This window comes from Ochotona curzoniae, unplaced genomic scaffold (genome assembly GCF_017591425.1).
Source record: "Ochotona curzoniae isolate NIBS_2020 unplaced genomic scaffold, NIBS_Ocur_1.0 patch188, whole genome shotgun sequence".
Lineage (NCBI taxonomy): Eukaryota > Metazoa > Chordata > Mammalia > Lagomorpha > Ochotonidae > Ochotona > Ochotona curzoniae.
In genome coordinates, this window is record NW_024466737.1 from 468,845 (window position 1) to 496,549 (window position 27,705).

At 40.9% G+C, this 27,705-nt stretch overlaps 1 protein-coding gene across 2 annotated transcripts in view; it reads left to right on the forward strand.

Moving 5' to 3' along the window:
• LOC121166638 (neuroendocrine convertase 2) overlaps positions 1-27,705 on the forward strand; it is a 214,759-nt gene that overhangs the window by 150,116 nt on the left and 36,938 nt on the right. For both annotated transcript variants that reach the window (XM_040995856.1, XM_040995857.1), the window contains one exon: positions 16,411-16,487. In XM_040995856.1, the coding sequence (XP_040851790.1) occupies positions 16,411-16,487 (77 nt within the window). The remainder of the gene's footprint in view (positions 1-16,410; positions 16,488-27,705) is intronic.

The following is a 27,705-nucleotide window of genomic DNA, read 5'->3' on the forward strand; positions in this document are numbered from 1 at the left end:
TTTCATTCTCTGATTGGCTCCTCAAATTCCCCAAACAAAGGTAGGCCAGGTCAAGTGTAGGAGCTCATTTGGGTATCCATACTGAGTACCAGGAATCCAGCTCGTTGAATCACCTGCTGCCTCCCAAGATATAATTAGTAGGGAGCTGGGTCAGAAATAGAGTACTTCAGTCAATGACTCCATTATGTGATGTGGATGTCCCAAGTGGTAACTTACTCATTATGCTACACATCAACCCCTACCTCATCTTGATTGTAAGTATCCTCTGTAACACAATACAACAATCTCAACTCTCTCACCTAATGATGTGTGGCTAAGATATCCTTGTTAACCAGTGCCTGCTGTTAATATTTCCAAACAAGGTCACATTACATCTGTGGGGAGTGGGAGGTATTAGGGTTTACACAACATAGTGAATCTCCAATACATTTTTCTAGAGCAACAATTCTACCCACGGTAAGCAGAGTGATGATGTCTTTTTTGTTGTGTAGTGTTTTTGTAAATAAGGTTTTAATAGAAACACTGCCACCACACCTGTTCATAAATCACAATGACTATCTTCCTTCCCGCTGCTATACATGTGAGTAGTAATGACAAGGACCACACAACCCATAAAGGTTGAAACATCTGGGCCTGGCACGATACCCTAGTGGCTAAATCTTCACCTTGCATCTGCCAGGATCCCATATGGGCACCGGTTCATTTCCCAGATACTCCACTTCCCATCCAGCTCCCTGTTTATAGCCTGGGAAAGCAGTAGAGGATGCCCCAAAGTCTTGGGACGATGCACCCACATGGGAGACAAAGGAGAGGTTGCTGGCTCCTGGTTTCAGATCGGCTCAGTACTGGCCTTTGTGGCCACTTGGGGAGTGAACCAACGAATGGAAGATTTTTTTCCTCTCTATGTCCTTATGTCTGTGTATCTGCCTTTCCAATAATATAATATAATATAGTATAATATAATATAATATAATATAATATAATATAATATAATATAATATAATACTGAAATATTTACCATCCAACCCACTCCATAAAAAGTTCTTGGAGCTACAAAGAAACTGGTAGAACATCAGCCATGAATAACCTTGGGTGTGAAGCTGAGCAGAGAGAACTTGACCCTGAGAACTTAGGAGATGGACTCCAGTGTTGAACTGTAATATTGAAAAGGTAAAGAGAAAAGTAGAGTGGAAAGGGATTTCTTTGTAAAGATTTATTTATTTTTATTGGAAAGGCGGATATACAGAGAGGAGGAGAGACAGAGAGGAAGATCTTCTGTCCGATGATTCACTCCCCAAGTGACCGCAACGGCTGGAGCTGAGCCAATCCGAAGCCAGGAGCCAGGAGCTCTTCCAGGTCTCCCACGTGGTGCAGGGTCCCAAGGCTTTGGGCTGTGCTCAACTGCTTTCCCAGGCCACAAGCAGGGAGCTGGATGGGAAGCAGGGTTGCGGGACTAGAACTGGCGACCATACGTGATCCCAGAGCATGCAAGGTGAGGACCTTAACCACTATGCTATCATGCCGGGCCCAGGACAAGGGATTTCTAAGGGCCCTGATGAGCTGTGCTGGAATTAGAGAAGAAAAGTGAGCAGATTCACAACAAGGGAAAGGAATGTGCCACTAGCCATTGTGGTTTTGATGAAGTCACCATTTATGGATTGAGAGAAGACCAAGGAAGATGTGGAGATGAACCTGAATAGATACATGTCGGTTTTAACTTTCTTGGTATTTGCCTTTCAGTTAGGGGGTTCATGGATCAGGAGGTCATAAGTTCAGATAGGATCTTTTCCCGGTTCTTGAAAAGATCAGGGATGTCAAGGAACACCATGGTTGAGAAAGGTCTAGAATACAGAATTGCTTTCCCAAAGACACAGTATAACATCAATCACTAATGGAGCACCCATGCACACAGAGATTGTGTGATTAATGTGCATTTTGATGTTCCACATTGTAGCAACTTAATAAGGTATGTGCACAGCCTCTAAATGAAAGCTGTAATCACTTTTTCATAGTGATTTTTCATAATAAAGTTGGATTCCCCTCACAGATGCTGTCAAAATTTTTTGGCTTCAAAACCAATTAAAAAGATGAATAGCTGTGAAAGAAACTGGAAGTACATTTAATCTTTCTACAGAATAGTTGGAGATCAGTCCCTTTTCTTTAAAAAAATGGAAATAAGAAAGTGGTCCTGATCAAACATAAGATTCAGACAACTTCTTCCTGAAAGCAAAATGATCCCTTAGGTGTTTGCAGCCGTCAACACTGAGATGTTTACAATGTTCCTGCCCCTCTTTCCACCTGTCTTTCGAGGTCATGACATTTTGTTTTTTTTTGTTGTTTTTTTAAATATATGTATTTTTTATTAATTACATTGCATTATGTGACACAGTTTCATAGGCTCTGGGGATCCCCCAACCCCTCCCCTACCCTCCCCCCATGATGGATTCCTCCACCTTGTTGCTGTATTACATTTCAAATTCAGTCAAGATTCTTTCATTGCAAGAGTATACCAAGCATAGAGTCCATCATCTTATATGACATTTTGTTTTCATCTTCTCCTCTTAGCAAGGTTATCCTAAAAGGATCACCAGATCAGAGGTTAAGCGTAGGATGCAGAAAGAAACAACTGAGATGATGGCAGACAAGTGTGAAGGCTTGGATTTTTTCAAGGGATGTAGACATAACTGGAAAGCCAAAGACCTCAGGGAGCGTCTTTCATCAGTGCCCATCTGACTGCCATGCCATTCATCTTGCTCTCACTCAGTGCAGAGTATCCCAGTGTCAGCAAGGAATGTGCAGTCTCATCATTTCTGTTTCTTTAATGGTCATGATAGGAATAAACAGCAAATGTTATGCAATACAGTCAGGAGATAATGAGTTCTGAGTCAGAAGATCTAACTCAATCACTTCTAGCTGCATATCACATTACCTCCCAGAGCCTCAGCTTTCTGGTCTGTACACTGGGGAGCTAGCACACTCTCAGAGACATTGTGAGGCCCAAATGAAACCAGTTTGTGCCAGATTCTACACATATAAGGACATATTGAGAAGTTTGTAGGGAATGGAATTAAAAATCAGCCTATTTTGGTACATATTTTGAAATACAAGAACAGATTTTACATAATATTCATTTTACATGAACTTTTTAAAGACGCCTTGTATCCATGGGTTAAAGAATTACTTTGGCAACAAAATAAGCTTATCTTTTAATTCCATTTTCTAGTATATTCCATTTTGAAGTATCATCACAAGTAATTGAAATATACAATTTATATGCATTTATATAATAGCAATAGACCCATGTGTGATACATTTATTATCTATGTAGCTATATTTTTGACAGCAGGAATGAACATTGTGTAAAAATGTATTGAAGACAAAGTCTCCAATAAATGATACTTGGACAGAACAACCCCTGTGATGAGGTGACTCAGCTATCAGTGACCTCATCTTTGCTATTTTTAGGGCTGAAAATGGAGAGGCAAGTGATCCTGAAGTTGTGTAATCACTTGCAGAGGGAGGGCTAGAAGCCAGCATCTCTATCCCTCCCAGAACACATGGAATCAAAGGTCGTGCCCTTGACCTCACCCTCCATGTGGAAGAGGTACGGAATGCTCACAGCTGAGGCAAGGCTGGAGGAACTTGGAGCATTTCTGTGTCAGAGAACACCAGTCAAAAAACAAGGAAACACAAATGAACTTGCTCCTTGTCACCTTGACAACCCAGCTATAGACCCTGGCCGCTCTATTATCATCTGAGTCTTTCTGCAGAGCTGTGTCTCTGCTCTCCTTGAGCTGATTTACAAAGACACTACTGCTAGACCTTGACAATGCCTTGCATTTGTGGAACTGCAATTCTCAGGCCTGGACTGCCTTTATAGTCAGGTACTCCCCTCCCAGTTCAACTTCTACTGTGCAAGTTCTTGCCGGTCCATCGCCCACTGGCCTAATCTGCAGGGCATCCCTGCTGTCATCCTCTTATTAAGTTGTCAAGACTCAATTCCGCTGCCTTTCTTAAATGTCCTTTTTTCCCTTCAATCTCAAATTAGCTATTGATTCCATATCACTCTCTCCTTCCAGGATAAGTAATGAAGTAACAATGGCTGGCAGCCCTATTTCTCCCTGCATTTATGCTTTTATGCAGTTCAATCAAGTTCAACTGTCATCATGGTAGACACAAAAAGACCTCAGCAGTGAAAGCCACTGAGATCCAGGAGAAATCCAGCAGGGCTACAAGCCTAAGAGAACTGACCAGTCCAGGGCAGTCACCTAAACAGAACAGGTCATTACTTTGGATCTGCCTAAGCCAGTAACTACATATTCTCAAATACATCAAATTTGGAAAAAGAAAGCCAAGCAATTAACAAGCACAGCATGATTATGGTTCTCTATGTGCACCTTCAGTTTTATTTAATCCAAATCATATATCTTCCTAGATTAGTAACTTCCGATTGTCTATGTCACGTATTAGAACTCAGAAACCCCATAATCTTTCTTTTCACAAAATAGGCAGGATGTAAAAATAACTACACTCTGAAATATGAACACAACACACACACACACACACACACCAATTGCTATTAATACAGCTTGGCATTTAGCTTCTCTGTGAGGTGATATATTTTTAAATTTGATCAGAAACTCTATTTCAAGCAGTAGGATGCAAAAATAATTCACATCTGAATATTCATCAAAGTCAAATTAACATTAGGAAACCCATTACTAGCAACTTTTACACTCCTTTCTTGTAAAAACATCTATTCACACACTCCCAATGGCCCCTGTCTGCCAGAACACACAGACTTCACTAATATCATGCACAGCAATCACATGCCTTAGCCTGCTTTCTGTTATCTTCTTTGGCCCATTGGGTTCTCCCTCCAATCCAAAGCAATCCATTTTGAAAGCTCTTCACTCTGACACATGCCATGAAGTTCTCAATGCTCCCAGAATGTCACCCTTTGATCATTTTAACACTACATTGAGTAGTAAACAGCATTCTTGAGTTAGTTCTAATGTTCCTTCCCGTCTATGGAAGCAAATAATGTTGGGAAGGAGCCTTGAATTGAAGTTATTCGTGCTTAGGTATAAATGGCTTAAAAAATTCAATAGCTTCCCATGGAAAAGTTTAGCGGTAGGAAGGAGAGAAGCAAAGTGGGAGGAGGCGGAATTTGGAAGAAGGAGATTGTGGAGACAGAGGAAGTACAGGCCAGATGTAAACCTAAAGTCCATTTTATAAATGGAAGAATCAGTGCGCACATGAATCTGGGAACATTTCAGCAGATCTGGGAAGGAGCCCAAAAGTCTGTATTATTAATTAATTAATTTGAAATATTGAGTTATTATGAGGAAAACAGCATGAAGGAAGGAGGCCTGGGTTCTTGTCTCATGTGAAAGAAGAATTTCCACATGGACAAGGCAGTGAGCAAAACAAGATTTATTTAAGTCAGAAACCTCCTGCCACAGCAGCCAGGAGCAGCCAGCAGCAAGGCTCCCAGAGAGGCAGACCCCAGAAACTCTGACAGCCAAGTGTTTCCAGCACAATTCGAGGGAGAGAGAACAGCAGCCAATAATCGAAGAGTTGGGACAAAAGGCCTGAGCTGCAGCCCTGTCTCCCCTACTCATGGTAAAACAAAAAGCCATCTGAGGGGTGGCACAGGTAACTTTTTTCCATTCTCACGATAAGTTAAAAGCTCAGAATAGTGGCATCACTATTCCCTGCTATTCTAAGGACAAAACTGGAAAGTCAGAAAGCTGGAATCAGCACTTTGATCTTGCTAAAGGAAACTTTTGGGGAGAAGCATAAATTTTATATCCACTTAAAGAGACCTCCCTTTTCATCACTTTTATTTGCACCCAACTTAACTTTCTTTTAGCCCATCTACCTTCACACAGAGTGACAGAGAGGGAGAGAGAAAGACAGAGATCTTCCCTCTGCAGGTTTACCACCTAAGTACCCACAATAGCCAAGGCTGGACCTGGCAAAATCCGGCGACCCAAAATTCAATCTGGTTTCCTACATGGGTTGCAGGAACCCAAGCACTTGAACAGTCAATCATCCACTGCCTTCCCAGGTGCACTACTGGGGATTCGAATCTGAAACAAAGTAGCCAGGCCTCAAGCTGGCACTCCAATATGATGCCAACATTCCAAGCGGAGACGTAGCCCACTATGCCACAATGCCAGGACCACATTCTCCATTTCTAGCAAATTTTCAGCTTTATGTCAGTACTACTAGTCCACAGATCACACTTTAAGAACATGGGGCTAAGATATCAGCCACCAACAAGGTCTTAGTTTAAAGATTCTCCACCTTGGCTGTGCGTCAGCAGAAATTTTGTTGCTAAGTTACTGATGCACAACCCCTAGCATATATCAATTCAATCAGAATCATGAGTTTGCTCAACCTCATGCTCCTGTTCCTAGAAGTTCTCCAGGAAATTATCCTGTACAGCCTGAATTAAGACTCACTGTTAGTTGATAATGTATTATCTCAGGATGCTGATAAGATGCCCCAGCTAAATATGTTCCTCTCCAATAATATACAATGCCTGGTAAATAGTATTGGTAGATATTTGCTCCTTGAAAATATAAATAAATGCTTGGTTGCATGCAGGAGCAAATGATGACATTCTGCAGTCTATAAAATAAAAAGGATTAAAACCAAAATGTAAAAATGGCCAATTCCAGGATTGAGATGTAGGACATAAATTTTTTTTCCATTACTTTCTTTTTTTTAAGATTTTTTTTTTTTTATTACAAAGTCAGAGTATACAGAGAGGAGGAGAGATAGAGAGGAAAATCTTCCATCCGATGATTCACTCCCCAAGTGAGTGCAACGGCCGGTGCTGCGCCAATCTGAAGCCAGGAACCTGGAACTTCTTCCGGGTCTCCCACATGGGTGCAGGGTCCCAAAGCTTTGGGCCGTCCTCAACTGCCTTCTCAGGCCACAGGCAGGGAGCTGGATGGGAAGTGGAGCTGCCGGGATTAGAACCAGTGCCCATATGGGATCCCGGCACGTTCAAGGCGAGGACTTTAGCTGTAGGCCACGTCACCAGGCCCTCCATTACTCTTTCAAATCCCCAACATAAATACTTAAATCTTGGGCTACTTTTAAGACTGACTCTGCTGATAACCAGAGAAGTCAGAGCCATCAATCTGCTGCTTTCTTCTAGCAATTCCCAAGCATCCATTAGTCTCAACACATCTTCATAATTTTTGCTACTGATATTAGAATGATTTCTTAAATTGGCAAACATTTTAACATTAAATAAATGTATTATACAGGAAAATTATAACTCAACATTTCAACTAGGAAAACAACCAGTAGCCCTCGACATTAAGTAGAACTGACTGTCAAAATAAATGCAGCTGAGGCAAGCAGAGCTGGATGCCTCTACCTGTCGTTGCCTCTGTCAGATGAGGAGTAATAGCGGAGCGAAGTGTAAAAGCCATGGAGCACTTAACAGAGACTCTGTCACTGCCAAGTTAAAAGGGAATAGGGGCCAGGAAGGCATCAGTAGAGCCCTTGTTCTTGCTTGCATGCAATGCCGTTATTTAAAGCGAGGAGAAGGCACCACATACTAGGGTATTTCAAAATGTTCATGGATGCTGGTGTAGTGACACAGCAGGTTAAGCACATGACACTGGCGTCCCATATGAATGCCATTTTAAGTCCCAGCTGCCCTACCTCTGTTCTAGCCCCTCGCTAATGTGCTTGGAAATGTAGTAGAAGATTGCCAAAGTGTTTGTGCTCCTGCCACCCCCAAGAGAGACCCATATGGAGCTACAAATTCTGGCCTCGGGCCTAGCCCAGTCCTAAATGTTGGAGCCATTTAGGGAGTGAACCACCAGATAGAAGCACTCTCTCTCTCCTTCAAATCAATACAAAAAAATCTTAAAAAAAAAAAAAAAAAAAAAGTTCTTGAAGGCCCAGCATGTTAGCCTAATGGATAAATCCTCGCCTTACATCTCCCAGGATCACATAATGGACACTAGTTCATGTCCCAGCTGCCCCACTTCCCATCCAGCTCCCTGCCTGTAGCCTGGGAAAGCAATCAAGGATGTTCCAAAGCCTTGGAACCCTGCAGCCAAGTAGGAGACTCGGAAGAAGCTCCTGGCTCCTGGCTTTGCATTAGTTCAGCTCCAGTCACTGAGGTTCCTTGGGGAGTGAACCAACGCATGAAAGACCTTTATCTCTGTATCTCCTTCTCTCTGTAAATCTGCATTTCCAATGAAAAAGACATTTTTAAAATGTACTTAACTGTGTTTTATTAAAATAAAAACATCATGAAATGGTCTGGCATAATGGCTCAATTGGCTAATTGTTCCCTTACAAGTGCCAGGATCTTAGTTCATGTCCCACTTACTCTTCTTCCAATCCAGTTCCCTGCTTGTGACCTGGGGAAGCAGTGGAGGATGACCCAAAACCTGGGACCCTGCACCTGTGTGGGAGGCCCAGAAGAAGTTCCTGGCTCCTGGCTTCAGATCGGCTTAGTTCTGACCATTGTGGCCATCTGGGAGTGAACGAGCAGTTGGAAGATATTTTTCTCTGTCTCTCCTTCTCTCTGTAAATCTGCTTTTCCAATAAAAATAGATGAATCTTTTATAAAAAAAAATAGAAAAAAGTTTATGCAAAGTGAAATTAAAACACAAGGTTCTTTGGTGCAAACAATTTTTAAATCCATGCATTTTTTTCAAATTGCACATTTTCCATAAACTTTCTGAATGTCTTTCACAGGTGTAAATAAACATAATTTAATTCTATTTTCCATCAACATTTTAATTATCTATTTTAATTAATATAAATATAAGAGATACCATGTAATTAACAGATACAATTCTAAGAATATAATAATATTTCCTTCCCTCCCCTTTCTTTCTTCCTTTTCAATTTTTGAGATAGCATATTTTTAAGTTACTTGATAGTAAATTAGTAAAATAAGTTAATTCTCCACTAAATAAAGTTCAACAAGCACAAAGTACAAAGATCATTGTTTAGCAGGAATGTAAACAAAAGCTAGAACAATAATCAAACCCCAAGATGTCAAGATTTATTTTATTCAAAAAGGCACAGTTAGAGGGCGCGGGGTTAGGAAAGACAAAGAGATCTTCCATCTGCTTGTTCACACCCCAGATGTTCACAATAGCCACACCTGGCCCAGGAGCTTCTTCTGTATCTTCTAAGCAAGCGCAGGCGCCCAAGTACTTGGACCATCTTTCACTGCTTTTCCAGGCTCACCAGCAGGGAGCTGGAACTGAAGTGGAGGAGTTGGGATTCAAACCACTGCCCCATAAGGTACGCTTGCATCCTGGGCAGAGGCTTGTTCAGATGTCCAATTCCATGCCATAAATAAATGAACTTTATAAAAAATGTTTTAAAATGCATTGGTGGGAACCAACCTGAATCTAGCTTAATACAAGCTTCAGTGGTACCTTCCAGCAGCAAAAAAGAAGACACAGAGAGGCCAGGCCATGCTTTAAAAGCCCTCCAGGGCTGCCATTTCCTGCATTAATATTTTCAGCACTTTTTCTTTCAACACTTTTGCTCTCATACACAGCAGGACTTTGGAAAACGCTTTTTTTTTAAATCAGAGACTGAAAAAGAGGCATTCTGTTGATTTAAAGCACCACGTTAACCATTAGGAATTCATATTAATTAATAATATTAACATTATTATCTCCCCCTATGCTTGGTGCTTAGAGCCACTGTATGGCCCAACTATAAATTGTCCCTTTCCTCTTCTCTGGGGAATGCTCCAGTAACTAGAGACATTGCTAGAATTTCTCAGGAGTAGGAAGGAAGTAAAAGAGGAGGTGTCAGCCTCACAATCAAGACCATTGCATCACTTGAAAAATGTATGACTGGAAGTCTTTGGAGTATGGAAGAAAGATTTCAAACAAATTTCTGACTGTGTGCCTTTGTTTTTTCTCTTTAGTTTTTTTGAGCACTAGAGAAATGTTAAATTTCATTAAGTTTTACAGCCAGACTTAATATAGACATAAATCCCTTTAATGTCGGTTTCAGTCAAAAGTGAGTTGAACATTATCGTTAAACAAGCACATGTGGGAGAATTATTTGAGGAAATCAAAATAGGCACAGTTGGGAACAATCAGCCATGACCATATGAGATGCAAGTAGGAGCAGTAGCAAAATTCTTTAGGCTCTAATGGACTGGGCTATTTTGTTGCACAGTTACCATCCAGATGAGCTTTGTTCTGGGGCAATATGGTTATAGTTTGGAATTCTATCTGGGAAAACTCATTTCTCTTTCATTAGCCCGTAAGCACAGCACAATGTCAGCTAATACTATTATCCAGCTCCTGGCTGGGTTATTTGGTGAAATGCCTTCAGGGGAAATAGCAAAACATTGCAATGTAGTTTCTTGTTCTGAATTCCTATATCATGGAGTTACATAGGCAATTAATCATACAATAATGTTGGACTCCAGTTCAAAAACTCCTATTGTTTGAGATGTTATTTACGTATTGTATTATCTGATGATTCCTAAAGACATCTTGTCTCCTTGAAACAATTTCTTCAAGATCTCAGCTTGTATATGATCATAGATGTAGAGGCCTAAGACTTGTCATGGCTCACAACAGGCCATCCTCACACAACATATTTGTGTGCAACTGAAAAAGATGCCCCCATTGGTGGATGAACTGCAAAACTGCTGAACAGTACTCTCCCTCTGGCTTAAAATAAAAAAAAAAAAAAGATGCCCTCTTCTGGGGGGGCGGGGGGGCGGGAAGGAAAAAGGAAAAGGCAGCCCCTGTGGGTTCAGAATTTTTTTTTTTTCTTTTTAAGTCTCAAATCAGGACAATTGGCTTGATGAGTCCAGCACTGCCCCAGCTGTGCCCGCTGTGCAGACAGACTTGTGCAGGGCACTGTCTGCACAAGTCTGCACAACAGGCCTGAAGACAAAAGCCAATGTGCTAATTTTATAATCAAGTCAAAGAATTTGTCCCTCAATGCCTTCAAAATGTCTCTTCAGTCACATCAAGATCAGCTCTTCATTAATGTATTGCCCTATTACAAGAACCCAGTATTTGCCAGAATGTCAACAGAGCATGAAAAATCAGTGAGAACTTGTGTAGCAGACATCACATGCATCATCTCACCTGGATGGCCCCCTTGGTATGCTGCAAGTCTGCTTATTGAGAACACCTGCCATCCTCTGCTGAGGGTAATGTTCTCACCTCGGGATGAAACAGGACAATACAGGCAGAGAGAATAGGGAAAGGACCGGTGTGCCCCAGGAATCGCCCTCAACCCGTGATGGCTGGCAGAGTGATAGAAACAATGATGGCACTTCCTCCCCATCATGGCAGAATGGTGCTGTATGGCTTCCATCCCTGCCCCAAGGGGCTGAGCCTTTGTCTCTGACCACAGCAGCATGCCTGGTAAGTAGCCCACATGGACTGGCATGAAACACAGGGAGGGTGAGCTTCAAAGCAGCGGAATCAAACCAGCTCATATCAGATTCCTTTTCAGCAGCTACAACCTCTTAGAAAGAACAAGAAGAGTGACAGGAATACACAGGCTAGGAGAGTGACTACTGTGTAGGCTATCAAAGGGAAAGCTGGGAGCCCAAAAGGACCAGGACATTGACCAAGGGTCAGCCAACTCTTAACGATAAAAAGCCAAATAGTAAATATTTTAGGCCTTGAGGGAGTCTGCCACACTTGCCTAACTCGGCTACTATAGGCAAAAGTAGCCGTAGGCAGTCTGTACTCAAATGATCATGACTGGCTTCCAACAGAACAAAACTATTTGCTAAAACAGGTAGTAAGACAGATTTGTCCTGTGGGCCATATTTTGTGACCCTTGCTGTGGGTGATCAGAGAAGAAAGCCACAAAATAAGAAGAGGCAGCAGAATGCCACACTGAGCCAGGTGATGTGTTCTGCAGCTCGCATCTCTTCTTCCATCTTAACCTCTCAGCAATCAAGTAGTTTCATTATCTGCAGTTTTTAAAGACTTATTTATTAGTTTATTTGAAAGGCAGAGTGGCAGAGAAACAGGGAAAGACAGAGACAGAAAGAGATCTTCCATCCACTGGTTCACTCCCCAGAATGGTAGCCAGGGCTGGGCCATGCTGCAGCCAGGAACTCCATCCTGGTCTCCCACAGCAGTGGCAGGAGCACAAGTACTTGACACAACTTCCATTCCCTTCCCAGCCACATTAGCAGGAAGCTGGATGGAAAGTGGGACAACTGGGACTCCAACTGGTTCTCATATGTGAGATTCTGGTGTTGCGAGTGGTGGCTTAGCTAGCTGAGGCACAACACTGGCCCTATAGCCTGCATTTCAAAGATAGAGAACCTATGGCCCAAAAAAAAAAAAAAAAAGAAAAAAAAAAGGCAGAGAAAATTTTCCAAGATCAAAAACAGTCTAGTTTCAAAACCATACTGATCTGATTTTAAACTTCCTTTCCCTTCCTCTCCACCCACATATGACAGGACAGAGAATTTCATGAAAATAAACATTTCTCCTTTCTTAGCTTAGAGTACACATGAGCCATCTGCTTGAAAAGTGCACACAGTGGGGCTAGCATCACCTGCTGGAATATACCAGTATCTCATCCTGGAATGCCAGTTTGAGCCCTGGCTGCTCAGCTGCTGATGCAGCCTCTTGTTAATGCACCTGAGAAGGCAGCACAAGATGGCCTGAGTGCTTGGCCCCTGCACCCATATTAGAAACCCAGATAGAGTCCAGGCTCCTGGCCTCAGCCTGGTCAAGCCCCAACCATTGCAGCCATTGTGATGTGAGCCAATATATGGAATATTCCTGTCCACACCCCCATAAACTCTGCCTTTCAAATAAATAAGTCTTTCCTAAAAATTACAAAGGGCAAACATTGCCAAACCCTTAATTATCGAGCTTCTTAGCCTAATAGTAAATCCAGCCTTGCTTCCTATCACTAAAATATTCCAAAATTAAACATCAGAAGTATCAAATTTCAGAAGCAATTTGTTTTCTTCCCTGTGAAAACTTTTTAATAGAAAGTAAACCGTTATCAGAAATTTCTTACAAAAATAACTTCCCTGGGAGCTCTGAGGTTGGTTTGGACTCAACCCCATCTTCTCATTTTCTGTATAACGTTACGATGAAAACTCAAGTTCTTAATGATGACTCTGAATCATCCTGATCCTGAATCATCAAAAACTAAATCATGTTCACTAAACCAAAAAAATATTTTCTAAAGCAAGAAAACTATTGCATTATAGAAATTAGCTGGCAAAGTCCAAACAAAAACTAGCATCTGGCTTAGAGCTTTAAACACTACTTCCCCCAAAATGTCCACATAAATAACCATTGTAGAAAAGTTCAGTATATGGCAAGGCAAGTTTAACTTAGTTCCTGAATGCAATTATAATGCAAAGCAATAAATGGTTCAAGCTATCAAAGCCCAAACATAACCCTTACACAACGTTCGCTATCATTCTTGCTATAAAACATTTGATTTTTAGCCAGAAGACCTATAGAACCAATCAGGAAAAACACCGGTTTGTTCTTACTCCTGCTCAGCATAGACTGTTATCTAAGCAATTTAAGCATATCAGTCATCAAGTCTATTGTAAAGACAACAAAATTATTATTGTTCAAAAGTCATCATCTCTTTCAACATATGGTCTCTCTTCTTGTTGTAAGTGCTTGCAGAATGCCACAGGCTTTTGGCTACACATTCTCCAAGTCTTCCTTGTAACCCCACCGATCACGGGGTGAACAGTCTTCTCCAAAGTCAGGAACAAGAGCCAAGATGTCTCAACCCACTGAGATGCTATAACAAACCAGAGAGATGGGCCAGGATGGAAAGCTAAAGAACCATTCTTTAAATTCTGGATCCTTATCCTGGCCACCAGAACTTTCTAGACCAAATGATTTCCAACACAATCTACTCACCAATCTCAGCTTCCCATAGAATATTTCTATGCACCACTCTGGAGTCCGGAGAAAACAGAATGGTGCTATCCTAAGCCTGTCAGCTAAGACACTTCATGGAGTTACCTCTGCTATGCAACTTCATGTCTTTAACATGTAGTGAGTCCCAAACCACTTCAAGGTTGGACCTTCCAGCAGGCCCTTTGCACTTCAAGAATAGAGCTCAGCAAATAGGAGCCCCATAATGACTACTATCTGCAAATTTCCAATCCAACTCACTTTGGACCAGGGAATTCCAATCTCTTCCATGGAGAAACAAACCAGACTTAGCAAAGAATTTTCCAAATCTATTGCTTAAGTGCAAACTCTCAGCTTTGAAGCCCAAAGGAAAAAAATGTTAACCTACTTCTTTCAATATTCATACCCTACTAACTCAACCAAAGAATGCTCTTGTCTCTGAAGAATTCAGGGAAAGTTAAGGGTAATGGAACAAAACTTCGGGAAAACAATAAAGTTACTAGTTCAAATAGTATCCCTGAAAAGAACTGAAACACAAATATCTTAAAGAGATTCAGGGGACAAACACGCCAATTTTAGGTGGGTCCCCCTCAGACCAGGGCAGTATACCAAATTCAAAATTAAATTTCAAAACTGAACAAAAAACGCTTGGATCCAAATGAGACACAAGAAGAAGAAGAAGAAGAAGAAAAACAGTGCACTTACCAATCTTTATGGCGAGTGGAGACTGAAGTCTTATTCTCCAAGACCCAGGAGGTAGATGGAGATCTAGATTCCAAAACAAAGGATAGATATGTTTAAGACTCAAGGCAAAATGACTGGGTCAAATTTTGGGGAAATTCCTGCCAAAGTATATGTATTCAAATAGTTTGGTATTATACTGCTTATCATGGAAACCATTGGTGACAATCAGCCCTTTGTCATCCAACAAATCAAAATGAAAGTTAATGAAACTAGTCAGTGGGCTCTTAAAAACATGAAGCCATGAATACATTACGTTTAACAACTCAAGTGTTTTAACCTTATAATAGAGCACAATGACTGAAAATATCTGAGGGCTCTTGGAATCAGAAATGCCAGTGGAAGGTTGCCAATCTAATCCAGTATTTCCTGACCCAGTGTGTACTGTGGATCAAGAGCTACCTAAAGTCTTTACTGCAAACTCCCAAAAACAAGAAGAGAGAGATGCAGAGATGAGCTTCCCAGAGACCAGCGTCTCTGGACCAGCAGAAAAGGCAACAGCCTCCAAATGAGGATGGCTCATTGCTCACCACAGACCAAACAAAAGACAGATCAACTAAACAACTAAATTAAATTTTTTTAATGAGAATGAAATCACTTAAAGGCAGTTTAAGTGAATATATAATTGCTTTAGGTAGAGAAAGATTCTCCATGGGAAAAAAAGAATTGTGAGGGTGGACAATTGAAAAAAAAATGTTAGGGGTTAAGACATTGACTAGGTACCTCATAACAATTCCAGGGTTCAAGACTTAGCTTTGCCCCCAGTTCCTGCTAATGCACATCTTGGAAGGCAACAAGCAATGGTTCAAATAATTGAGTCACTGTCACTCACATGGGAAGTCTGGATTGGGTTCCTGGCTTTCAGCTTCAGCCTTGCTCAGCCCATTTGAAGAATGAATAAGCAGATAAAACATACATATCCCTCCATTCTATCTCTCTCTTCTCTTCTCCCCTCACCCCCCCCCTCTTCCTTTTCTTTATCCTTCCTTCTCAGGATAATCAATTAATTATACAATATTAAGGCACTGGAATACCTAGAACTTTGCACTTCTCTCTACTGTAGGACATAGGAGTACATGTTTATTGCCATTTGCAACTGCAAATTGATTTGTTTGATCTTTTGATTAATTCTGTCCCCCAACTAGGCCATAAGTCACAGGAGGGCAAGCATGCTACCATGGTTCTACCATACCCAGCAAGGTCTCTGACATATGCTTGACTCCCATGTTATTAGCCAAATGAATGAATAAGATCAATTGTTGGCAATATTAGGAAATTGGGCAAAGATGACACCAATGAGGGAAAAGAACAAGCCTTATGACAGTAGGAAGTAGGGAGACTGAAATGAACCTTCTGCAAAAAAGCAAGAGAACTCTAGAAGCTACCACAGTTATGACATGAGAACTAGAACTTTCTGCCCATTAATCCAAAGAAGTAACACAGAAGTTTACCTTGAGTCCCAGATTCTGGGGGAAATCTACTAGCCCACAAGGTACACCTCAGCTTAAAAGAAAGACAGTCCCAGAGAACACAGAGCTCAGATTTGCCAACCTCTTGAGCACATGGAAAAGGCAGACATGAGGCAGCCTGGGAAAGAGTACAGGGGCAAGGTCGACAGCTCCAAGGACACTTTAAACTCTTTCACAGTTTTACAAGGACTGACCCAGCACAGACCACTAATATGGCACTCCAAGGAGGGACTGTAATCTTCCCTTTATCAGGTCTGTGGCTTGACAGACCTAATGAAATACCTTGTGTTTTTCAGAATGCCGAAGCAAGTTATGACTTCAGCAGCAACGACCCCTATCCTTACCCTCGATACACAGATGACTGGTTTAACAGGTAACCAGAATTCTTGGGCATCTTTGACTTGAAGCAATGAGATTTTATTTCACTTTGCTTTAACGCTTGACCATCACCAGCAAAATCATCACAATGCTTCTCTATACTGTGAATTTCTTTTCTTCCTAGTGGCTCCATTCTATAAGTTCTCAATTTTTTTTTTAATATTAAGGCACTTTCTTAGAATTATCTTTCAACAATTCTGTTCAGTCAAGCCAGGAATTATTTGCTACTTTAATCTCTTAAAGATTTTTTTTTAAGTAGAAATCACAAGTCCTTTCTTAACCTACCACAAGATGATTTGACAATACTGACTTTGCTTGGTCTGCTACAATTATTGCAGAGAAACTTGTCCCTTAGGTTTGGGTCTGTGTTTGAAAAAGTACTTCCTCTATAAATTTAACAACAGCTCATGTGAGGCTCACTCAACAAAAGTAAGCATTACAGGTAGAGGTTTGAAGTATTGCATGGGATAACGTTCCTATCACATAAAACTACCCAAATGGTCTATCCAAAGATAGTTTTGCTACTAAACATGCAAATTCAGCCTCTATTTTTCTGCAATTAAATACATGCCCAAAATGGCAAATAAATATAAGGAATGTCAAGAGAGAAAGCATATGGCTTACTGAATAAAAGAATGTTTAGATATTTAAACTTAGTGCTCCTTTTTTGATGTCCTTAAGTAAAGTTAATGAAAACCCATTAATTTCAATGTAATATATTTTATGTGTGGATCACTGTATCCATTTCTCTCACATCTCAAACCAACCTAAGTTGCACATAAGACAAAAGCTGATGTTTTCCATCCAGTAATAAAGAAACAAGCTCAGAGAGTTGACTGGCTTCTCTGATCAGACAACTGGAGTACAAGTCAAAGCCAAGGGTAGATTTACACTTCACATTGCTTCTAAATTCAAATATATATAATTCTTTTATGGCAATCCTTTTTCTCGGCCTACTGAAAAAGCAGAATGTCTGTAGAAACACCAGGGTAGATTTCCAGTGGCCCACACAGCTCACTTGTGTGTCCACATTGAGCAAGTACAATTGAGAGTGGCACTGGCAGAGACAGGGTCCCAGAGATTGGTAACACAGAAAAGCATGAGAAAAAAAACAAGATGTAACTTTATAACATAATGGTCAGTGTCTAATAGCATGCTTCTTGATCAACTTTACCTGCAGCCTGAATATGATCACACGATCACACAGGACTTAGATCTATGAAGGTGGAAGCTGAGACTGTATTAAAAATGTCTGATAACTTTGGGCATGAAATGTCATTTACCCTCATAACTTATAACCCCATACCCACAAATATCCTTAGCAAATAAAGCCTTTTCAGACACAGGGATATATAGTTGCCAAACAAGTGTCACTTAGCCAGGAGTTGAATATAATTAGCAACTTGGAGCACCATGTGGAAAAGGGTCCAGCTCCTTTATGATTGAGTAGCCACCAGCCACATGGTATCAGAAAAGAAGGCAGCAACAAATGTGTTGGCTACTTGCTGGCTCCCTGAAGCTAAAGGTACTAAGTTTCTCTTCAGTGGATTGATCCAGGAATACAAAGGGTCTTCAAAAATATTGTGGAAAAACATGCATTGTGAGAAAGAAATCATGTGTGGACTTCAAATCTTTCTCTGTTTGGTTATTTTCATCTGTCTGAAGGGCAGTGAGAGAGAGAATCTTCTATCTACTGGCTCACTGCAGCAAATTCCCTCAATATCCAGGGCTGAACCAGGAGTCTGGAATTTCATCCAGGACTCCCTCATATGTAGAAGGGGCCCAAGAACTTGAAGTATCATGTCTCCCGGAATGCAGCAGCAGGAAGCTGAATTGAAAGCAGAGTAGTCAAGACTCGAAACAACGCTTCGATATGAGATACCAGCATCCCATCTTAACCCTCTAGGTCAAAATGCCCTCCCTCAAATTAGTTTTGAATTCCAGTTTCACTGAATGGTTGAAGCACCTTTATATAATCCCTAACCACATTTTCTGAACCAAAACACAATATGCCCCAACCAAATCTTCCTGGATGATGTGCTGAAATAATACTTCAAATAAAAAAAAATAGCATTAAGAAAATGTCTTCTGTCTTAAAGCACTGCATATTTCCAATTGCAAACTAGTTCTTGAAAGTACCATTTTAAACCAGCTAGAAACCTCTAATTAGGGCTAATTATGCTTGGAGTAATAAAAATTCATCATTGTTGGTGAAAAGAATTCCCAAGTTTCTAATTACTCACGACACATACATAGTGACTCAGGCAGGCACCATCTTTGGGTCTTAAGGAGCCAATGATTCAAGACAGAATGTCCACTTTGACCAATAAATGTGCTTTTCCCAATTATCAAGTCATTTTCAGAGATCCTCGACCAGCACGAATTGTTGTTACAAAGACTGAATGATGCCACACTGAAATCATGAGCTCTGGGGACATAACTGCTGCTGTAAGTGATGTGGGAGGATAATGTGTCAGAGCTCAAAACCTTGGTCCAATGGCTGGCATCATCCTGGAGATGGAAACCTGCTTGGCATAAACAGGAAGAGAATAAAGCAACCTTCCCATGAGTGTAGGATATATTTATTCAAGAATCACGCTGGGAGGATATGCTCTTTTCCCTGATATTCACTACTACTGACATGTTGAAGAAGGAGGGAAGAGAATGGGTTGGAGTGCAGAGAAAATAAAAATTTGTCATGAATTGGTCATTGCCAAAGCCAGGGGATTGGTACCAAGGATTTCATGCTATTTTGCAGATTTTTATATTTTCTACAATAAGAAGTAAATTTGAAAAGCACAGAGCATAAAAAAAGAAGCAAGAAAAATAACAGACTTTAGTTTGGCACTTATCAAAGAGCTTGTAATTTCATACGAGGAGGCAACAGATGCCCAATAACTACACTGGAAAATGTTGCCTAGGCCAAAATAGCACAAGTGCTCTGTGTGTGTGTATGTGTGTGTGTCTTTCTCTCTAACTCTGCATTTCATATAAATAAAAATAAATCTTTTAGAAAAAGAAATGCTTAAAATACACATTGAGCAGGAACTATTAAGACACTGTTTTTAAGCACTTTGCATGTACTAATTCAATTACATCTCACAATCACCCTCTGAAATAGGTATTACCATAATTATTTCCATTTTGAAAACTGAGGCACAGAAAAGTAGCTTGTGCAAAGTCATATAACTAATACACGGTGAAGGAAACGTTTGATGCTAATTAGGGGGTCACCAATCTAGTATATGAAGGAAGCTAAATATGGAACTGAAGGAAGGGGCAAATGCACTCCAGGATAAGAGTACAATACAACTAAGGCAATAATGGGGAGACAGAGGGGTGCAGGATGCTTTTGAGGAAGTGGTAACTGTAACTGATGCGCCAAGCAAAAGCCAGTGCAAGGATTCTAAGGAGTCCTAGAAGAGGTGAGATGCAAAAGGTTTGGATGAGGTTTTGAGAGAAGAAAGGAAAGATGTGGTGGTTGGGTCAGAAACTGGATGAGGAGCATAGAGGAAGATCATTCTGCCATTGCACTTAAAGAGGATTGCCACCCAGTAGGAACCTTGAATCTGGCACTTGCCGTTGGCAAGGGCAGCATCTACAGATGTTTCAGCAGGAACCCCTGGCCAGCTGTGCAGCCACCAAGACATGCAAATGGCTTTTCAGGTACTCTCTGGGTGCGGGCATCATATGTGGTGCCCATCTCTGTTTGGGGGCTCTGTTAGGGGGATCATGCTAACATACACCAAAACCCTGATAAAGGCCATGGGGTGCTGAGAAGCCAAGGGCTCAATGCTGTTGGCTCTGTTGTCTCACAACAGAGACACTCAGACAAGTAGAATGTTTGCTTGGGTTGGCAAGCCAATGCATCTTTCCCAAGCCATCCTGACTTTCAAACCAACATATCACACCTACATACTGGCTTAATAACTTGTTTCCCTTCAAGTGTATTTTTTCAAAACATATTGGAAACTCCAAGCCATGGTTCCTTTATGAAAACAAACTTCTCACATACATAGTACTGCTTTCAAGGAGCCTGCATTGAGAATGTATTAATTTCCACTTTTTTTTTTTTAGGACTGTTCTTTTTAAGCAGAGCAAGTGTATCTATTCTACCGTGAACCACTTAATAGACACATATGATATTGAAATTCCAGAGATACATGTGCAAAACAACTGAGAAATCTGAAAAAGCAGTTTGATTTTTCCCCTAGCTTGCACTCAGGAAAATAAATCTGCACAAATAATAATAATAACCTGGATTACAAAATGGTAGAAAGTAATACTCATTTAATGAATATCATTAATGAACAAAACAGAGAATTGATTTGCTGTGTGGGATCTGGCATCACATCTCCTTCCTTGCTGGCATTCAATAAATATTGATCGACTGGCTGATGGATAGGTGGTTTACCTTCTCAGCCATGCTGAGATGTTGAGTGGCCTTGACATCTGTCCATTTTATGAGCTGTCTGCTGCTTACAAGGTTTGCAGCCCACGTTTGGTCAATAATCTTGCAGCCTTGCTCAGTTTTAAGTCAATGTTTGGTGATGCATTGCAGATCTGTATTCCATTACTATGCTGTTGTCCATAAAACTCCATCTTGCATAGCATTTCCTTGACAGGCATTCACACTGAAATGTCATCTCTGCCACCAGCAATATTTATGAAGCATCAGAGGATGCAGCACACTCTATCTATTAAACCTTAAAGAGTAAGGGTTTCTGGATTAGATGCTATCCCTGGCTGCAAAAAGTTTACTATAAATTCGGAGGAGGGAAGACATTTATTACTCAAGCAACCAGAGTGGGGAATGCAGAAGATGAAATGGATACAGAAGAACATTTATCCTGTGGGAGTTAATTTGAGTGACAGCATTCACTAAAGCCTCAAACAAGAACAAATCTCAGTGACAAACTTTTCTTTTTTACTGAAAGTCGTATTTCATTTTGAAGAACTCTACATGTCTGGCATCAGAGGAATGTGTGGGGAACAAGGCCCCTCTGGCTGACAGTCCACACACTCACGGAAAGGGATACTTCACTCTGGTGATGCCTCATGGCTTCAGAAGAGAGGAGCATCTCTTCCTCGCATATGCATGGACTAATTCTGCAGACACTCATGGATAGTAAAATCCAAACTGTTCTCAAAGACCTAATTTCACTTTTCTCCATGTGTACTTCAAGCCTTCCTCAGGAAATGACAGGAGCTCAGAGGCTGTTGCTTAAACTACCTCCTGTAAATTCAAACCAGAGCACAAGGCAACCCAGCAGAGGGGAATTGGCTTGCTCTCCTGGGCTATTAGAGGATTAGCAGGTTTTGTTGTTTGTTTGTTTTGCTTCTAATTTCTAGTCCACTACCTGGATTATGCAAATCTTCATCATTTAAAAGTTCCCTTTAACTAAATAAACAGATATGATACAGATTTAAAGATTGGAGAGAAAAAAAATAAAGATTGGGGAGAAAATTATAAAGATCATTAAAAATACTTCTGTGTTGGTATAATCATTTCCACTTTAAAAGTTATGTTGTGCATGTCATACAGGGAGATTTTAAAGCACTCATATTATAAAGCAGTCGTAATTATATTCTGAAGGGAGAAAAAGACAGCAGGTACTGGCTGACAAATGCAGAAATGCAGTAGCATGGCCCTTGGTTGGTAAGTGATCTTCAGGTCTACTTCCCTGTCTCTAAAATGGGTTCTCATGTTGAACCTTTGTTTATGTTAAAAATTGCAACTGTATATTAGAAACATTTATACAGTGTTTAGTATAGAGCATGGCACAACGTAGGCACTTCCTAAATGGCAGCAAGCATAATTTTGAATATCAATAAAGGGATTACTACAAAAGTTACATCAAATATCCTCCAGCTACACAGGAAAGCAGGAAGACGAGCACCAAAGGTGTGGACTAGATGGCCCAGCCATTTACCCATCTTTCTCAGACATCCATTCTCTCATCTAAACCCTTCATGAACCCAGGGAACAGTCAATTCAAGATTGAAGTTCCTGGGCCCAGTGGCATGGCCTAGCGGCTGAAGTCCTCGCCTTGAACGCGCCAAGATCCCATATGGACGCTGGTTCTAATCCCGGCAGCTCCACTTCCCATCCAGCTCCCTGCTTGTGGCCTGGGAAGGCAGTCGAGGATGGCCCAAAGCTTTGGGACCCTGCACCCACGTGGGAGACCTGGAGGAGGTTCCTGGCTCCTGGTTTTGGATCGGCACAGCACCGGCCATTGCGCTCACTTGGGGAGTGAATCATCGGATGGAAGATCTTCCTCTCTGTCTCTCCTCCTCTCTGTATATCTGACTTTGTAATAAAAATAAATAAATCTTAAAAAAAAAAAAAGATTGAAGTTCCTGATGCAGATCTAGTGCTGTGCTTCTGCACTGCTGCCTAGAGCAGGAGGGACACACAAAGACACTGCCTGGACAGGAGACGGGGCATACATCAGGAGAATTACAGAGCCTAGCACCTAACCTCAGAAAACAGAGCTAGGGTGGTGGGCCGCAAATCGAATTTCCCACAGAAGTAGCCATGTACATTCTCACCTGTCGCCTACTGTAACCTGTCCTGACTTTCCCATTCATTCTCTTATTGTAACCCACAGAGTATTAAAACCCCAAGGTCTTACCCTATAGAGTTCACCAGGCATTAGATAGACAATATGATTGATGTAATCAAATCTGAAGAATCTCCATTTCAGCTCTAATGGAGCTAACATTGACATTTTATGATCCAAAGACAAGGCTTGAAAATACTGCAGCTGGCCACCTCAGGATTCTAGCTTCCAAGAGCCTGCAGAGCTATAGAGGCTGGAGACTGGAGAAAAAGACAGCCTCATGTCCATGAAGTTGGCCAACTTTGACCCTTAGCTTGTTAATTAAATCTACCTTCTCTCAATTAGCTTTGTGAATCCTGAGGCCTGAAGCAATATTGCAGTGCCTGGATGTGGGTCACAGAACCAAAGAATCAATAGAAGCGACTATAGAACTCATAGGCAAGAAAATAGCCCAGGGAAGAGAGAAAAGGAAGTGGGGAATCCCAACCTCAAAATTAACCTGCAATCACGGTGGCCTAGTGCCTAAAGCCCTCACCTTGAATGAGCAGGGATCCCATATGGGCACCAGTTCTAGTCCCGGTAGCCCTGCTTCCCATCCAGCTCCATCCATCTCCCTACTTGTGGCCTGGTAAAGCAGTTGAGGATAGACCAAAGTCTTGGGACTCTGCACCTGCATGGGAAATCCGGAAGAGCTCCTGGCTCCTGGCTTCAGATTGGCGCAGCTCCAGCTGCAGTCACTTGGGAAGTGAATCATCGGATGGAAGATCTTTCTCTCTGTCTCTCCTCCTCTCTCTATATATATATGACTTTGCAATAAAAATAAATAAATCTTTTTAAAAAGTTAACCTGCAATCCAAAAGACCAAAGACTCTGAGCCAAGATACATCCAACAAAATTAAAAACCATGATGTAAATTTCAATCAGAAGGAAATAATTTTGTGGTGCCATCTTAAAAAAATTTTAAGAGAACTTATTTACTTATTTCAAATCATACAAAAAACACAGACAGAAACAAAAAGCATGAGTGCAAAAAAGAGTCAATTACCAAATCCAAAAACCTATAGAACACATTATGTGTAATGCTGAAACTCTGTATAAAGACCTTCTAACAAAATCCATCCACATATCAATGAAAAAACAAAAGATGAGCAACTCAATGGAAACAAATGAGCCAAGGTAATGAAGAAGATTATGCATAGCAATGGAAATTTGTATTGAAGCCCCTTATATATTCCAGATATTAATCCTCTGCCAGATATAGAGTTTGCAAATATTTTTTCCATTTTGTTGATTGTCTCTTACACCATTCATTGATGGTGTCTTTTGACAGACGGACGCTTCATGTTTGGTATAGTTCTGTTTGCTTATTTCCACCTTTACTACCTATGTTTTATACTCTTATCCAAAAGATCACTGCCTCTATCAATGACCTCAAGATTTTACCATATGTTTTCATAGTTTCATGTCTAAGATTTGGATTCCAAATTGATTTGACTTTTGTATAAGGTGGAGCTAGAGGTCAAGTTTCAGTATTTTGCACATGAAGTTCATTCTTCCCAGCACTATTTATTGAAAAGATTGTCCTATTTTCTTTGGTGTGTGTCTCTAACACCTTGTCAAAGACCAGTTTGCTGTAGCTGTGTCTGTTCATCTCTGGTATCTCTAGTCTGCTTCATTGGTCTATGCATCTGTTTTTTTTGTGTAGTGCTGGGTGGTTTTTTTTTTTTTTACTTCTTTTTTATTATTATTATCATTTTATGATACAGTTCCATAGGGCCTGGAACAAGTTCCCCCTCTCCACTGAGTTCCCCTATATTATTACTATAGTATAGTTCTTCATAAACAGTCATATATCCATCATTGTGGGCATGGACAATGGCAGAGAGTCCAATATCCTATTGTCAAGATAGAGTTAACAGTTTCATTGAGAATCCATCTTTGATCTAGAAGTAGAGATGCATACTGCATTTGTTAGTTATTTAAAACAGTTTAGAGTTCTAGTTCTAGTTCATACGATATTACAATATTTTACACACAGCTAATTCCCACAACCTGGTTCTTTACCATGAGCTGAAAACACCAGATGCAACAAGGTATCTTAGGAGGTTTATTCCAGCAGGGCAGGAACAGGGTGGAGGTAGTGGAGATCAGAAAAGGGGAAGGGGAAGGAGAGGAGGGGAAGAAGAGAGCCACACCTGGGGGCCCTTTTTGTCTGCAAGGTGTTGGGGGCAGGGATTGGGAGGGATTAAGGGCAGGCCCCAAGGGATTGGTGCCTGCAGGTGAATGCCTAGGGATGATTGGTGAGTGGGCAGGGTTGGGGAAGGGCTGGAAGATTGGGGGTGGGATTCTCAGGTGGAATGCCAGGTTACATCTGATTGGTGGATGGCTAGACTGGCGCAAATTTCATGAGCTGTGAGGAAGAGGAAATGGCGCCAGGTCCAGGGTGGGATATTCGAATAACTCCTTACAGCATTGTATCCTCACATCTAAATATGATAGTCTCCATTACACAGTTACCATACATTCCCTTAAATAAAAAGCCACAATACAAAATTAACAACAGGAAGAAAAATATAAATTTATAATGCAACGAAGCTAATGACATGCTACTGGATATGACAGTCTCCATTACACAGTTACTATATGTGCTCTTTAATGAAAAACCACAAAACAAAATCAAAAAAGGGAAGAAAAAAATGACATAATGCCATGAAGTTAAATAATATGCTATTGAATGACTAATGTATCACTGAAGAAATGAAAAAGAAAATCAAGGCCATTCTTGAAGAAAATGATGCTATTGTATGATCTATGAGTCAGTGAAGAATTTAATGAGAAAGTGTTTTTGAAGAGATGAAACTAAAAAAACAAAAAATCAAAATCCATGAGCTATAGTTTCCACTGATCTTTGTTGGTGAGATATACATCTCCTGTAGGCAACAAATAGATGGGTTTTGTTTTTTAATCCAGTCTACTTATCTATGACATTTGATTCATGGGTTTAAGTCATTTACATTCAGGGTTAGTATGTATGGGTAGTAATTTGATCCTGTCATTTAGCAATGGGTTGATTGATTTAGCATTGATTTAGTCCTCTGTTATTTTACTGAGATGTTCTTCACGTTTGCCTTTGGTTTTGGTGGGTGTTAATCCTCTTCTCTGTCAAGAGAACAACTTTAAGTATCATTTGTAGGGCAGGTTTGGAAGAAGCATATTCTTTTAACTTTTCTTTACTGTGGAAGAATTTTATTTCATTTTCAAAGAAAAAGGAAATTTTTGCTGGGTATGTTATCTGGGCTGACAAGTTTTTGCTTGTACAATCTGGAATATGTCACTCCATTCTCTTCTGGCCTGTAGAGTTTCCTGTGAGAGGTCTCCTGTGAGTTTAATTGGCATTCCTTTATATGTCAGTTGATTTTTTTCATGTGCACATTTAAGGATCTTTTCCTTATGTTTGATTGAAGAGAGCTTGATTATCATGTGTCTTGGTGAAGATTGCTTTTGGTCAAGCCTATTGGGAGTTCTGTGATCCTCCTGGATGTTGTTTCCCAATTCTTTCTCTCGATTAGGGAAATTTTCCCAATTCTTTCGTTAAATATTCTAAACCCAGCTTCTCTTCCTGCACCTTCTGGGACTCTCATAACTTTTGGCCTTTTAATAATGTGTTTCGGTTCTTGAATACTTATTTAGCTTGACCCAGCTCTGCTTCCAGCTTTTTGCTTGCTTCCTCCTCCTCCCACCCCACCCCCCGTGACAGGAAATATCTTCTAATTATAAGGTTCCTTCTTCTGCCTCCTTCATTCTATTTTGGAGACTCTCCACTATACTTTTAATTTGCTCCACTGTATTCTTCATTTCTGATAGATCAGCTTTCATTTGATTCATTTCCTGTGTGACATATTCCTTAAATTCCTTGAATGCCTGCTTTACGTACTTCTTGTTGATAAGAAACTTTACAACAAGTGTTTTGAATTCTGTGTCCCCCATTTTCTCAATGTTAACTCAGTTAACTCTGAGGTCGGCAAAGGCTTTTGCCCCTATACAGGGGAGTCTTCAGTAATATTTATTGTGCCTGTGTCCCTTCTTTTGCTCTTGGTCATTACACTTCTGGTTATCAGATTCTTCTCTTTGGGGCAAGTTTCTAAGCTCTGTCACCCACAGGTCTACAATTTGATTTTACTTATTGTGGTTGGTACATAGCTTTTTGTTTGCAGTCACTTATGCCACTCCCTCCAGTGAATTCCAGATCTAGGTTCTTATGTTAGATTTCTATGATGGTCTCATAGCCCCAGTTCCTGGCTCACCAGTCTCCACCTCCTGTGATGCTGTGCTGAGGCTGTACAGTTGTCTGTACAACCTTTCTCCCTGTTCCAGTTTCAACAGTTCCCAGGATTAGGGAGACACCAGGTATCCTATATAGCTTTGTCTGGCTTCACCTCCTGAGCAGCTGGTGAACATCCCTTCCCACCTTGTTGATGCCAGACTTCTGGCTGCTGGTGCAGTTCACATCGCTGCTCACTGAATGCTAGTGGGGTATTGGTCACTGCAACACCACACTGTTGTGTCTGCTGCTTTCCTGTGTCTGTCAGTCTCCGGGTGCCCCTTTGCTGTCATTCTGTCCTGTCCTATTTCCTGGAATGTGCCCTCGCT